The sequence below is a fragment of the Eupeodes corollae genome, chromosome 1, assembly GCF_945859685.1.
Source record: "Eupeodes corollae chromosome 1, idEupCoro1.1, whole genome shotgun sequence".
NCBI classification, from domain to species: Eukaryota; Metazoa; Arthropoda; class Insecta; order Diptera; family Syrphidae; genus Eupeodes; species Eupeodes corollae.
Window position 1 is genome coordinate 57,990,998 of NC_079147.1, and position 16,053 is coordinate 58,007,050.

Sequence of the window (16,053 nt, forward strand, 5' to 3'; positions counted from 1 at the left end):
AGTTTTCAAGACAAACAGGTAATTTAAAAACAACTGTTGTACTAATTTCCATAAAACATATGTGTGCAGAAACTATCCCTAAATATTTTTGCAAATTCAATCAACTTCAAAAAAAAAAAACACCTACCAGGTGGTTGGTGCTATCTCATATGGAATTCGTGACATAGATTCAGATGAGAAGCAGAAAGAAGATAAAGCTACACATATAGGTAGTATGAACATACCAGACCTAGTGACATTCTTTGTTTGTTTTGCCTGTGATGCCCAGCATCACCACACCAGAGAGAGAAATTCCAAGGTTTATATTTAGCTTCTACCAATGCGCAGCGAGTTGTACGAGAACATTTCATTTGTAGCTAGGTTAGGTACGTACACACATATTTCTTCTACAAGGGAAGTTAATATTATGCGAAACCGAAACACACAAGTTGAGTATCTACAACTGAACACCGAAACTGATGTGGCGGGTAGATAAGAACTAAAACAGAAACAGGTATAGCCAATTTTCTAAAGAGCCTCGACAACAACAATGGACATTGGACTGTACTGCAATGGATCAGCAATTGCAGTGCCCTTTTAATTCCACTCTTGTTGAATACTTTACGTTTACACTGATGGATTTGAGACAAGCGAAATGGTAACAAAACAAAGCTACCCTGCTGCTGCCGGCCCGACTGAATTTCAATTAAAACCGAGTGAAGGTGCGTTTCAATGGGCTATTTTATTATTGCTGGGTTCCTATTCAAATAATATTTTTTCTTTTCCTCTTGCAAATCGAAAGCGAAATAGCTTAAAGAGACAAGGTTCATAAATACAAAATGTGATGTGATGTGGTGCAAATGGATGAGGTAGGTTAACAAAGTTAGGGACTATAGTAGGGAGGTGGAAAACTCGACGACGACGACGATGACTACGACGAGAAAATCAAGAATAAAATAGATAACAGCAAAGAGAGGAAAAGAGGAAGAAATTTGTTTTTCTTTTTTGCATTTTTACACACATAGTAAAATATTATTAATATGGATGGTTGATGGTTTCTGGAGTCTGGACTTCTTTTGGGTTCTACTTGGTTCGTTGTTGGAGTTGTGGATTATCTCGCTCGTTGTTTTATGTTGTTTGTTTTCTTTTCACGACATGGACTTAATATTTATACACTTTTTAGATGGTAGTTTCTTTTGTCTACACAATATATCACATTTCTTTTGAGAATTCTTTTTATTGATTCACTTAGAATTCAAGGCAAAATGTCAATGACATTTTATTCTTTATTTTGGATAATTCTCACTTTTTTCTTGGTTATAAACACAGTTTTGGACGAATGCGCAAAAATTTAACTTTTTTAAGATTTATCGGTTTTAATATTTATTTTTGATTTTAGCGCGAAGGACGACGACGATAATGAAATTGGTTTTGAGAGTGAAAAATAAAAACAACGACACAGAGAAAATAATTCAAAGAACAAAAAATGAAAATACGCAAAGGAAATGCGCCAGAAGACAAAACGACATGCGACCCACCCACAATCTTGCTTTGAAATGCAAAAGGTGGAAAATGCAAAATGAAAATGAACGAAAAATATCTTTTTTTTTAAATCAGCAGATGTGAAATGAAAATGGAACATAGAATGTCAGAAAATGGAGGAGAGGTACAAAGTGGAATGGAAGGTTTTTTAAGGGCGAGTGTTGTGATGAAATTCAAATTTATGGCCACAAATCTGTTTAAGGCTGTCTTAGCCATGAATTTTCGTATGAATTTCTAAAAGTGAGATTGGTCCACCGTACCAATTAATTAAATGAGTAAGTAAGTAAATCATTTATTTACAGTTTTTAAAATAAATACTTAAACGTTTGTTTTTTTAACGTAAAAAGCTTTGGCTTTGCCGTCAGCTCGACTAGCAACTTAAATTTTGGACATACACGTATAAGTGGAAGCAGTCTTCTTTGGATTTATTATTGCAGAGTGTACAGAATTGATTGAAACTCCCATTGTATGGTCCACCGTTAAGACATAAGACTTTTCATCTTGCTTTGAAAATAAAAGAAATATCTTCATTGAAATAGTTATTGTTACTAAGATTAGATTGTAATTGGCTTTATAATACTCGACTTTCCGATTCAATAGCAGTTTTTACAAGTTGATTCCGAACCGATTCTTCATCAAACTGGATAATTTTATACATTTTTTCCTTAACATCAACAATGTTACTTGTATCAAATTAATGTAAACAAAACACTTGATGGCTGCTGTCAAAAAAATATTTTTTTGTTTTTTATTTACAGAATATGGAAGACAAAAAAAAAAAGGAAGTTTAAAGGGGCTGCGTGGCAACAGAAAAAATTGTGGGAACATTTGCCAACGTCGAGAATAAAAGCCCCGGTGACTATTTGCGGCAAGTTTCAAATGCTCTTTGCTAAACGAGGAACCGGAATTCACTGTGGCTACTGGCGTAACGACCCCAAGGACGAGGAAGACTTGCCCATAGTTTGTTATGACGTTTTCAAGGGATGCGTCTTCGAACTTGATATGAGCAAAGCAATAAGTTCATTTGTGGAGGAGAATACCTAAGTATGAAAGAAAATCTCTGGTGGAGGCTAAGTCGTAGCGGAATCGGAAAATTTGTGCCAAAACATTCCACAGCGTGAGAATCGTTGTTCCAGTGAATAAAACCACAACCTTGATGGACAGCGATGCCAACTTCAAGAAGATCCTCAGTTATCGAAACGTTTGTTAAACCACTCAATGGCCGGATCCCATTCGTTCTTTTGGAGCTTGTATAGATCTTTGCCTTCCTGAATATCAACTTGATAAGAACCTACATAAGGATAAAGATTGTATCTTGCATTGCCAGATCCTTCAATTTATTGCAGAGTGTATCGAAAGTTCAGCGGCTTATTCTGAAATGTTGTTTGAAATACTCATCATCGTTTACTAACATTTCACGTTCCCAAAAAGTGCTGGTACGTACCTGCATAAAATATTTAGATATATACATAGCTTTCTATTAATTAAATTGTTATAACAACCTATAATTCATAAATTTATTTATCAACACAAAATTTGGAAGATTTTAATAAAATTTAAAATGTCAAATTAAAACGTGTACATTTTCAGTGTGAACAATTTTCGGGTTTTCGAAAACTTTTTGCTTGTAGTTTCGAAGTGCCAGTTTCTAAGTAGATGGCATAGTTCGACGTCTTGATTGGTAGGTTAAAGAATTGTTTGATGAAACTTCTCTGAAATTCCTCAATTTCCTCATACACTGTCAAACTCTTCCCCAAACTTGAGCTACATAACATAAATAAGACTTCACAACTGAATTAAAAATTTGGTAAAATATATTCGTTAGTCACTTCTAATCTTCTTCCGTTGTACTTCCAATTACTTCAAGCTTCAGTCCAATTGGATCGCGAAAAGATTATTATTTTTGATTTATCAGTATTGATTTCTAACCCCCATTTATCGCAGTATGCAGACAGCCGGTTAACATCAATTGAATTGATGATTTATTTTCTTTAAAGCTAGGATAAAAGCAATGTAATTTAGCCTTAATGCAAGTCTTTTGAAGCATGGCCAGATTAATTAATTTTTTCCGATTATAATTTTATATATATTTTATAAATCCACTGGTCCGGCTGGTATCCCCGCTATTGTTCTGAAGAGGTATTTTTCAACGCTGGCAAAACAACTGCCTAAGCTTTTATATATCTTCTACTCCTCAGGATCGTTCTGAGCGGATGGAAAACCGCATTTGTCCAACCCAAAAAAGGCTACTCTTCCTCACCCTCTAATTACCGAACGATTGCACTTACGTCCCTTCTTTCAAAGGTCATGGAAACGCTGGTTATCAGCTCAAGAATATCTCGAAGATCGAAAGCTTCTTAATGACCGACAATACGGCTTTCGTAGCGGTAGGTCCACTGGTGATCTCATGGTTCATCTCACCGAACAGTGGAACAAATCTTTACATAGTTTTGGAGAAAGTGAGATAATTGCATTTGATATTTCAAAAGCATTTGATAGGGTTTGGCATCAGGCTCTCTTATCGAAAATGAGTGTTTTTGTTTTTATAAATCCCTCCTTCATTGGATTAGTATTAACCTTTCGAATCGTTCAATACAAGTAGAATTGGATGGGTTCAAGTCTGAAAACCACAAAATAAATGCTGATATTCCCCAGGGCTCCGTTTTATCTCCAACACTCTTTCTCATTATTATTAATGATCATTTTATAATGATGATAATGATTGTGTCTGCAACTTCTAATCCAATTGATTGTTTTGCTGACGATAGTACACTTAGCTTTTATATTCGTTTTTTGATTCACATCCCTCATATTCGGATGTGGAAGTGCAACTACAAAATATGATAAGATCATTAAATTCCGACTTAAACAGCATTGTACAATGGAGAATAAGAAACCGCGTGGAATTTAATGCTTTGAAAACTCAATGCTGTCTTGTATCATTAAAACGAAAGGGGGTATATGCCATTATCAATTAGTAGCACTTGCATCGAGAAGACTGAACATCTCGATACCCTCGGTATGTGTATCAACAATCACCTTTTGTGGAACGATGCGCGATGTAGTTAAAAATTCCGCACGATGTTTTGGTTTTCTTAGGCGATGCAAGACTGTTATCTACAAAACTTATATACGTCCAGAGCTTGAGTATAACTCCAATATGTGGGCTGGTGCTCCTGCTACTTACTACACCCTCTTGGACAGTATTGAACTTAGAGCATTTAGATTGATTGGTGATACGTATTTCCATCATAAGATCATTTACGTCGCTTGAACATCGTCGAAATGTTTCTTGTCTCACCCTTTTTACCGTTATTTTAATGGTTTATGCTCTAGAAAAATAGTCAGTTGCATTCCTCCCCTTAAACAGTTCCATCGTAATACTTCTAGGAATGCTCATCAATATACCCTCGAGCCCAACTTCAGTCGAACCGTCAAGTACAGAAATACGTTCTTTAGCCGTATATGCCAATGTGGAATGCCTCTGTCTTTCCCAGCCATATTCAATATTCAGGAATTCAAAACCAATGTGCATCGACACCTCCTTTCAACCTATCTATCCTTTTCCTAGTGCTCGCACTGTGTCTTTACATAATAAGGTTAGCAATATACCCTTAAAATGCGCTTATTATAAACAAAAAGCAGCACTGGAATGAAAAAAGGTTGTTGCTAACATAATATATAAGATTTTAAAACTGCTATACACCTTTTCTACAGGCCCGTTAACAAGGTTATTCCATATGAGAGTTCGATTAAAAAACGTACCCTAATTAAGGACAGAGTCAACATAAACGATGGTTTATACTCTATCTGCAGAAGGCTTAGTATTATTCTTTGTCAATGTACATAATATGATTTGCTTTTTGTATTATCAAAACTTGGTAATACTTGGAGTTTAGGTATGGGAAGTCATTCCGCTTTCTATATAGTAAAAGCAGTTATCATTGGTTGGCTATGAAATTATATTTATTGTATTTTGAACTTCAAATTTGGAATTTATTTGGATTGCTGGCTTGAAGAATTTTTGGAAAAAAAAGTACAAGTTATGTTAAAACTATAAAATAGTTAACTTAAAGATAGTTTTCATGCTGAATCCAAAAAGGTGATTAATGAAACACTTACATGACCATAATTTATTATTTAAATTAGCCACGGAGATCATTAAGTTTGAATCTATGAGTACATACTCTTAAACCATATGTCTGTACCAATAAATTAAAAACCACGTCCAAAAGACAACATAAATACAGTTGATCGAATCGAGCCTGATTTAAAATATGCCAATTTTGAGTTTAGCAGTTTTTCTCAAACTAGTATCAACAGCAGAAACTTGGCAAAAATATTTTCTTTTATTTAATTATTCGCGTACTTAAATTTCAAACGGTACCATATTTTAAAAACTTTTCAGGCTCATCTTGGGCCTCAAAAGCTTAAAACTCAATCCATCTTGGGGCACTCAAACGAGTTGTACCAATATTTTTAAGGTTTTGAGCAATCAAGATTTCATGTTCTTAAAAAAGAATACAAATAAAGGGTGTCCCAAAATTAACGCAAGATTTGAATTTGCCGCCATTTGTGCAGTGAAGTGTTGGCAACCCTGAAAAAAATGCAATTTGACAGCTAACAGTATAGGGTTATTAATTTGGAGCGTTACACGATAGAACAACGTGTCTTCATTATTAAAGAATATTTCAAAAATAGAAAATATGGTTGGAATAGTATTTTAACTTCGTCAACTGTGAAGAGATTAATTGAAAAATTCATGGAGACTGGATCCGTTGGAGACGCCAAACACACTGGTCGTCCAAAAACAAGCCGTTCAAATGTGAATGTCGAAGAAGTGCATGAGAGTGTTGCTGACAATCCAGGAACCTCAATTCTACGTCGTGGACAAGAATTGCAAATTTCAAGAACCTTTCTACAGCGTTTACTCACCAAAGATCTGTGTCTTCATGCTTACAAAATTCAATTAACACAACAATTGAAGCCTAATGACCATGGACAGAGAAGAGAGTTCGTTGAATGGATTATTAAACATCAACAAATGGACCCTGATTTTTCGAGCAAAATCATCCTAAGCCATGAAGCACATTTTCATCTTGATGGCTTTGTCAATCGCCAAAATTGCCGCATTTGGGGTTCGGAGAACCCACATGTGATTGTCGAAAAACAAATGCATCCACAACTCGTGACTGTATGGTCTGGATTTTGGGCTGGAGGCATAATTGAGCCATATTTTTTTGAAAATGATGCTGGTCAAGCAATGACTGTTACTGGTGCTCGATATCGCGACATGATTACACAGTTCTTTCTGCCAAAATATGTGGTTTCAACAAGACGGTGCCACATGTCATACAGCCCGTGAAACAATTCAATTACTGCATGAGACATTTGCAGGTCGTGTACTCTCTCGTTTCGGTGATCAAAATTGGCCTCCTAGATCGTGTGATTTAACACCATTAGACTTCTTTTTATGGGGTTATTTGAAATCACAAGTCTATGTCAACAAGTCCACAACCACCCGTGCATTAAAGGAGGAGATTCAACGCTGCATCAACGAAATTCAGCCACATTTATGCAGAATGGTCATGGAAAATTTCAACAAAAGAGTGCCCATGTGCATGCAAAGCCGTGGAGGCCATTTGTCCGATGTGTTATTCCATGCATAGCCCTATCCTATGTACTTTTCGAGTCAATAAAAATATAACTATCAAAATACTAAAAATGGCGTTATCTATTTAATTCAAATCTCGCGTTAATTTTGGGACACCCTTTATATTGAAAAGGCGTTTATTTCCTTTTTTGTTCATCAGAGGCCTAGCGAGCAATATCCTGTCTGCCCAATGGTCCTGTCTGACTCTGGTATTGTTTGAAGTGCTGCTAAGGCTCACAGATCTTTTCTATGCAGGCATTTCAGTGGCACTCCCTGTGATAGGTACAGATTTTGAATGTAAACGAGTACTGCATGTTAAAAAATACTCAAAGTAAGTTTGAAAATGAGCTCTGTGTTAAAGCCTAAAGCATTGAGAAAACTGATCAAAATTATGGAAAAACATTGATATACCAGATATGGACTGCCAGTCAAATTATATTTACCTACAAAAATTATCCTTAAAAGTTGTCTTGTAGGTTTGGCAAAGAAAAATATAATTAATATTAAAACGCCCATCTCCAAGTTTTACAAAATACAAAATTTAGTTCCCAAAACTTTCTCCATATTTACGCTGAACCTAAAAAAGAGCTACCAAGGTGTTAAGGAATAGATGACAAATCAAAGTTGGCTACGATCAGTCAATATTTAGTATGTCAACCATGGAAAGCCTATAGTTTCCTGCAGAGGTCCGAACGGCTCCACACCAGTCTGAAATACGATTAAGTTCTATTTGTTATGATTTAGGGAAAATCCTCCTTGGTTGATAAATATTTTAAACGGTGACAAAAATCAAATTTTGCTTTTCAAATTGATTTTTCAATTTTTTTACCATAAATAGCCATTAATATATCTGAATTCATGTGTCAGAAGTAGTATAAAGGGGTTTTGGGTATATTAAAAGTTTTATTCTATTACCAACCTTGTTTGAGCACACTGAGCAAAACTACATAAGAACAACATAAAAGCATGTTTATTCTAATGAAAGGAATAATTTTAAACCAATATATAAATAACTTTCCCAATTATAACCAACAAAAACAAAACTGCGAGTAAAATAAACTATATTATTTAAGCTTAAGGTGGATTTACATGCATCTCCATTATACAGAAAATTAGCGATACTCAGATATATCTGTTAAACTCTATAAGTGGGAGAGAATACAAATATAGTTACTCTTTTTAATTTCTATAAAACACTATAACTTTTTGACAGTATAATGTTGCCACAAGCCGCAACCAAAATGTAATAAAATCAGTAATAAAAAAGCTAAGAAATTGTAAGAAAATGTGACAGCTAAAAATATTGTTTTGGAAGAAAAAAGGTATATAGAAAACGCATTAAAATTCGGAAAAGTAATTATTGTAAAACAATTTATAGGAAATTTTAATATAATTCTTTAAAAAAGTGTAACAAAAAGGAAAATAGTAACTTAATTTTAAAATAAAGATAAAATGTAAAGCTTTTAGATGATGTGATAAAGATGAACATATTCTTATTCACTATAGCCTTCATCTGATTTTCTATAATTTGCATTTTTAAAGACATCAGCTTTTTTATCTTTTCTCTATTCAACCAGTGTGATTTTATTCCTTTGCATCCTTTGTAGTGCAAATACATGTAAATCCAACATTCATGTGAAAAAGTCAAACTTTAAAAATTACTTTAAATTTCTTCACTCTTTAAAATAACGATAAATAATATTTATATAAGAAAATGTACAGAATAAAATAAACTACTTTTGAAAATTCGTGCTATGCCAAATGTCGATAATCCTAATAATTTATGGCAAAAACAATCACAGGTCACGATAAATCTAAATATACCTTAAAAAATAAACTATCTACAGCTGCAACCCATCACTACAAAAATTCAACGAACTAAATTTCAATTCCAATTCATTCTCTTGAACGAAACTTCGTCATCTACCTTTGTTTGTTGCACAAACGTCAAACAGCACAGCCTCAAAAAATAAAACATAGGCCGAAGCGAAAATACAAGTCATCTACAGTAGTTTTTATTTGTGCTAAATATTTTCTCCATTTTTTCCATTAAAACAAATAAAATTTATTAAAATTATGGCCGCAACACTTGAAGATAAATCAATCTGGGAAGATGGTGAAGAGTCTTTGGGTGAAGAAGTCCTTCGAATGTCCACCGACGAAATTGTTAGTCGCACCAGATTAATGGACAATGAAATTAAAATCATGAAGAGTGAGGTTATGCGAATTACTCACGAAATCCAAACTCAAAATGAAAAAATCAAAGATAATACCGAAAAAATTAAAGTAACTAAAAAATCAATTTCATTTTTTAAAAGCCCGACTTAAAGTGCTATTCCTCTTCCCTATCTAGGTCAATAAAACTCTTCCCTACTTGGTTTCAAATGTCATTGAACTGCTCGATGTCGATCCACAAGAAGAGGAAGACGACGGAGCTGTTTTGGTGCTGGACAACCAGCGCAAGGGCAAATGCGCCGTCATCAAGACCTCCACACGTCAAGCGTACTTCTTGCCAGTTATTGGTCTCGTTGATGCAGAGAAATTGAAACCCGGCGACTTAGTCGGTGTAAACAAAGATTCTTATCTCATTTTGGAGACCTTGCCAGCGGAGTACGATGCCAGAGTGAAGGCCATGGAGGTTGACGAGAGGCCAACCGAGCAATACTCCGACATTGGTGGTCTGGACAAGCAAATCCAGGAACTCATCGAAGCGGTTGTGTTGCCCATGACGCATAAGGAAAAATTCAAGAACCTAGGAATCCATCCACCAAAAGGTAACATAAATAACTTTGGGCTGTCCCCGTAATCTCGTTTGTTTCTTTCTCCAAAAGGTGTCTTGTTATATGGCCCACCTGGAACTGGAAAGACCCTGTTGGCTCGAGCTTGCGCTGCACAAACAAAATCGACTTTCCTCAAGCTGGCCGGTCCCCAGCTGGTGCAGATGTTCATCGGTGATGGTGCCAAACTCGTCCGCGACGCCTTCGCTTTGGCCAAGGAAAAGTCCCCAGCAATCATCTTCATCGATGAATTGGATGCCATCGGTACAAAACGTTTCGATTCGGAGAAGGCCGGTGACCGTGAGGTCCAGCGTACTATGTTGGAACTGCTGAATCAGCTGGACGGATTCAGTTCGACCGCTGACATCAAGGTCATTGCCGCAACCAACCGTGTTGACATCCTCGATCCGGCTTTGCTGCGTTCGGGTCGTTTGGATCGTAAAATTGAATTCCCACATCCCAACGAAGAAGCCAGAGCCAGAATCATGCAAATTCACTCGAGAAAGATGAACGTCAGCCCCGATGTGAACTTCGAGGAGTTGTCTCGATCAACTGACGACTTCAATGGCGCCCAATGCAAGGCTGTGTGCGTGGAGGCGGGTATGATTGCTCTGCGTCGATCGGCAACTTGCGTTACACACGAAGACTTCATGGATGCAATTATGGAAGTTCAAGCTAAGAAGAAGGCCAACTTGAATTACTATGCCTAGGCTTTTGCATTTATGTGGTTTCTCTTTATTTTTTTTTATTTTAATTATTACTTTAATAATATCGATCGATCATTTGTTAGAAAGTATGAGTAACATTTTGTCTGGCAAAATTAAGCAAATAATAAAACATATTTAACGTGAATTGTGTTATTGTTTTAAATAACGATGTTTTGAGAGGGAACATTGATCTGCAGGTAAAAAGCTTAGAGTATAAAACGGAACGAGAAACACTTTTTCTGATGACATGGAAGGTCTTAACTTATGTACATCCAGTAAACACATCCACTCCTGCTCACTTTTCCAAGGACACCGGTAGCATTCTTGATGTATTTTTTGTAAGTGAATAGAGCAAAGTTCTTCACTTTAACCAACTGTTTTTCACAACATGACCTATTACACATAACTTTCCAGTGCAAACCTCTTGTTTCAAGCAGCAGTTATTGCTATAGAGATTTTTAAAGCATTAATTATAACCTTCTAGAACATGACTTAAGATCTGTTAAATGGTCTCATGTTTTCTTTATGGAGTCTGTCGACAACCAAGTTTCTTTTATTTAAGGAAACATTAGCTCTATTTTCAATATTCACGTTCCCTACAAAACAAAAACTTTTAAATGCAATGACCATTATTGGTTCAACAACAAAATTAAAGTTTTAATAAATAGGCGCAATCTAGCTTAATAAACTTTGGAAACGTTTTAGACTGGACGAACTTCAAAAGGTTATGCTGACTTAAGAAATAAAGTTGTAGGTACTTGAGATTAGGGAAGCTAAGAGACGTTTCTAAGCTCCTTTACTTAACCCTTCATTAACCGGTCATAGACTTTGGCTAATTTAAAAAGAAATTGGTATTGGTAAGTAGGTACATGAAAAGTGTTTCTACTATCATTGATTGTGATGAGCTGAATACCAATTTCACATCCTTAGCATTTGAGTTCAATGATAGCGCAGACTTTTCTGAATTTTTAGAAACCGACATCTTTTCTAAAAGGGGCTTTAGCTTCTCAGCAATTGATGATGAAGTTGTTCAAAAAACCTGTTTATCTATTAAATCAAACTGAATAGCATTTGACGATATTCATTCCGTGTTTGTGAAGGCAACTCTACCGATTGCATTGAGATAGATAACACATCTTTTCAACACTATTCTCATGACTGGAGTTTTTCCTACCGTCTGGAAACGTGTTAAAACTGTTCCTGTTCCAAAAACCCGAAATGAGTATCGGCCAATAGCCATAGTGCTATATTTATCAAAAGTTTTGGAAATAATTATAAACACACAAATGCGGCAATATCTAAAACGTCACGACATGCTATGCCCCAATCAGTCCGGTTTCCGTCCCAAACACAGTTGCACTACTGCCCTTATAAATGTGGTCAAAAAAATAAGAGAAATTGTAAATACGAATTACGTGTCTTTTCTCACACATTTGGATTCGGATTGAAAGCATTTGACACTGTCAACCACCGTAATTTATGCATCAAATTAGGGGTGAGTTTCAATTTACGTCACAATTCTAGACACCAAGCAGTAGTTGCTAACAACCAAACTTCCAGTTTTCTTCCGCTAACACGAGGTTTTCCCCAAGGGTCTATTTTGGGCCCAATACTTTTTACTATGTATGTTAATGAGTTAACGCGTCCGTAAATATGTATGCCGATGATGTACAGTTGTCTACTGGGGTTGTTTGAAAATGGTATTTGGGAGATAACCGAAAATCTTAATAAGGTATGCCTCTGGTCTCGATCAAACGGACTTTGTTTAAATCCTCATAAGCCAAAATGCTTAAGTCATTTCAAAAGACCCTACAGACACATCTTGCTTTTCCAATACTACTCAATGATAACCCTATTCAGTTTGTTGACTCAGCCAAGAATCTTGAAGTAGTATTCAATAACACAATCTCTTGGACAAATCATATACAATTTATCATAGGTAGAGTGTACGGAGGATTACGTGTGTTATGGACCACCCAAAGAATCACTCCAATAAAAGCAAGAATGATACTTGCTAAGTCGCTGCTTATCCCGTTTTTATTATTTGGGTGTGAACTATTTAGTAATTGCGATTCCAAGCACCCAAGGAAACTTAATGTTGTCTATAATAATGTGACAAGATATATTTTTGGACTACGAAATATGTCCACATTTCCTAATACAAATACGCTACTCCTATCTTGTTTCGAGCCGTAGTTTTGTTTATATTAATGTTTTTTTTCAAGTGCTCTTGTTTAAAATTTAGTATTCATTAATTTCATGTAATGCAATTGTAAAACTGAAGCTTGTACTACCTTAAAAGATATTGTATCTTACTGTGCAAGACTAAATAATATGTAATAAATAAATAAATAAAAAATAAAAATATTAGCACCATTGATTTTCTTAGATCTCGATTACGTTTTGGGGCTAGAAAGACCTTAAGAAAACTCCTTGTAAATACATATACCTAAACATAGCCTTGCACCAGAGGACATGACGAGCAATCCTCTTCATGACAGTACTATTTCGATATAATGTACAGAAAAACTGCTTTCAAAATCAAATGGGGTGGCGCAACAGTCCGTTGTGAACCAGGGCCTAGTGACTTACAACTCTCAACCATTCCTGTGTGCGAGTACTGTTGTCAGGAATGGAAGGGACCTACAATTAAAGGCCGAATCCGAACGGCTAGTTTGAGAAAGCACTTTTTCATGACAAGAATTACTCTTGAAGGAATTGTCAATTAATTCATTCTTAAACCTATCTTAAAGCTAGACAAAAATTCATAAAACTAGCCTAATTATCCATAACTTACAACTAACTTAATGGTCCCATACGGACACTCTAAGTTAGTCCAACGCACTAACCGTCATGCCACGGGTACTACTGCTTTAAAGACTGAAAAAATCAGCTTAGAGAAAATCTTGGATTGTGAATTTGTATAAAAGCCGAAAATGAGCTAAAAGAAGTTCCTTAAAAACCGTTAAAAGCATACACAATACACAGCATACTACACATACTGTTAAGGAGGTAGTAGAACATCGGATCACCGACCTATTCTTTAAGCAATAAATAAAGAATTGTTAGAGGAAACTATAAGTAAGCCGGTGGCATATTGGCCAAACTGGTCCATCATGAGTGGTCAATTTTGAATTGCTATACACCATAATTTCGTAATATCAGTAAGGCGTAATTACCAGCAAATCATTAACTGAGATTTATATAATTCTGCTTCGCAACACTAGAGTACTAACATTTGGATCCGACGCTTTATAAAACGAAGTGTATCATTCATGTTTTTAATGTATTTAAGGAAGGACGCTTCCGGAGATTGTACACATAATTTAAATGATTTGCATCAACAAAACGGATAGTATCCAAATTCTTAAAAAATGGCACAAGATGTGTTATTTTCCTAAGACTATATTATAGTTATTCCCAAAGTTTCTTTCTCTGAGCTGGTACTCCCGTAACTTAATTGAGTCTCTTGGAAAATATTTAAAAAAGATCGTAAAATCTGATTGGTGACCTTAACATTAATGTGGATTCATTTACGTCCTGTGGTCACGGCAGGAATGAATCTTTGCCAGCTCTTTTGTAAAGTTTAAAATATCATAAAATCGCACCCATAGAATGAAAGTGACCTAACTCAAAAATTGCAACTTGTGGGAAATGAACAAAAAGTCTTCAAAAAAGTGTAATTTTGAGTAATTTTGATTGTATTTCTCACATACATATTTTAATGAAAGTTAATTATTTGCCAAATTATGTGAGAAATACAATCAAAGTTACTCTAAATTACACTTTTTTGAAGACTTTTTGTTCATTTCCCACAAGTTGCAATTTTTGAGTTAGGTCACTTTCATTCTATGGGTGCGAAATATAATATTATGTCCTAACGCAATAGCCAGTCGCATTCCTCTATTTAAACAATTTAACCGTAGGTCTCGTATCTTCAGTTCATCAGTATAGTCTTATACCTAACTTCGAACCAACTATCAAAAATATTGGTTCTTTCTTTAGGCGTACTTCACGAATGTGGAAATCTTTGCAAGACTGCTTCGCCCCACTCTTTTTTTTCTTCCTGGCTGTTTTTCGTCATTCCCAGGTGAGGGACGTTAAAAAGGTAAATATTCTAGATTTTTGTTTAAATGTAGCTAATGTGAGCTAATATCTGCCGCCAAAACCAACCACACGCTCCATAAAATACAAAGAAGAACATGCGGACCAGCTAATACCAATAATTAACTCCTACAAGAGACTGTTTGACCTGCCGATTATTTAAACTGAAATTGAAAGAAAACACTTCGTGACTCAGGAAGACCAACAAACAGGGTAGCGCATGAATTTAAAATTTTCCAATTCTCAGAAAATATAATGCCAATGTCTACGATGGGTCATGAAGAGGAAATGGGAAAAAACGCTCTATTCGTTTTCATACCCCAATACAACATCGCAATAGAGGGAGGCCAAGGATTAGGTGGTTAAGAACTAATATAAATAGTTCCAAAAGGATTGTAGTGTTGCCTTAATTAAGTAACCCTTTAAATATATTGAGTCAATAGTAGCAACCCATGACAAGAAGAAGAAATAAGCGAACCTCTGTACTTTTCAGTACGTCCGAAACCGGGCTCAAGGCTAAACTGATGGGAATTCCTAGAAGAACTGGAAGGAATGCCACAGGCAATATATGAAAATAGCGATAAAATAATGACATACATGAAACCTTGCAACAGTGCTGAAGAAATACAAAAGAATCAATAAGGCAACGGTCACTAATCATTTTTAAAGCTCTTTTGAATTTTGTCCAAGTGACTCAAGTGGGTTAACTTTCCCAAATATGAAATGTACTCTAATTTCGAACGAAAACAATTTTTATAAGTAGCCAGATGGAAAGGGATGAAAAACTTTTTGTATCGGAAGAGAAAACCTTAATACTTAGCAGCGTTATTGGCAATGTCAAATATGTGCTCACATCACAAGAGATGATTCGTTATGTACACACCTATAACTAATAGCTGTTTAATCTCCGTCCCCGATGCAAATACCGGCCATGGATAGTGGTATTGGGGGAGGATTACGGTTTTGAGACAATAGACAGCATTGAGTTTTCGAAGCATTGAATTGTACACGATTTTTGATTACCCCATTAGACAATACTGTCAGAATTTAATGAGCTTATCGTACACTGCCCGTTGGGAGTCTACAACCGAAGGATAAGTATAAGACCCTAAAAACGAATATGAAAATCTGAGGGTACTGTCATTTTTTACAAAAATGAAGAAGAGTTTCAGAGACAAAAGGGATATCACATTTGAACCCTTCCAACACTCTTTTTAAATGAACTGTCGAAATGGTACTTAAAAACCAAACAAAGAAGAGATTCCTGCAGCTAACTTGTTGCCTAACTCTA

At 35.5% G+C, this 16,053-nt stretch overlaps 2 protein-coding genes across 6 annotated transcripts in view; one reads left to right on the top strand and one right to left on the bottom strand.

Annotated features, from left to right (window-relative positions):
• LOC129941452 (SUN domain-containing protein 2) overlaps positions 1–1,535 on the bottom strand; it is a 112,714-nt gene extending 111,179 nt beyond the window's left edge. For all 5 annotated transcript variants that reach the window (XR_008780865.1, XM_056050082.1, XM_056050081.1 and 2 more), the window contains exon 1: positions 1,001–1,535. The gene's annotated coding sequence lies outside the window, so the exon portion shown is untranslated. The remainder of the gene's footprint in view (positions 1–1,000) is intronic.
• Positions 1,536–9,109: 7,574 nt separating this feature from the next.
• Positions 9,110–10,803, top strand: LOC129941454 (26S proteasome regulatory subunit 6A-B). The gene is made up of 3 exons (XM_056050086.1): positions 9,110–9,460; positions 9,528–9,948; positions 10,006–10,803. Exons 1-3 carry the CDS (start codon positions 9,251–9,253, stop codon positions 10,659–10,661), a joined length of 1,287 nt encoding a protein of 428 aa, XP_055906061.1. The 5' UTR covers positions 9,110–9,250; the 3' UTR covers positions 10,662–10,803.
• The last annotated feature ends 5,250 nt before the right edge of the window (positions 10,804–16,053 follow it).

Bases quoted from the DNA above. Each gene is read 5' to 3' on its own strand.
- LOC129941454 (XM_056050086.1), top strand. From the start codon at position 9,251: ATGGCCGCAACACTTGAAGATAAATCAATCTGGGAAGATGGTGAAGAG. The intron at 9,461-9,527 runs GTAACTAAAAAA...TTCCCTATCTAG, and splicing joins ATAATACCGAAAAAATTAAA to GTCAATAAAACTCTTCCCTA. The intron at 9,949-10,005 runs GTAACATAAATA...TTTCTCCAAAAG, and splicing joins AGGAATCCATCCACCAAAAG to GTGTCTTGTTATATGGCCCA.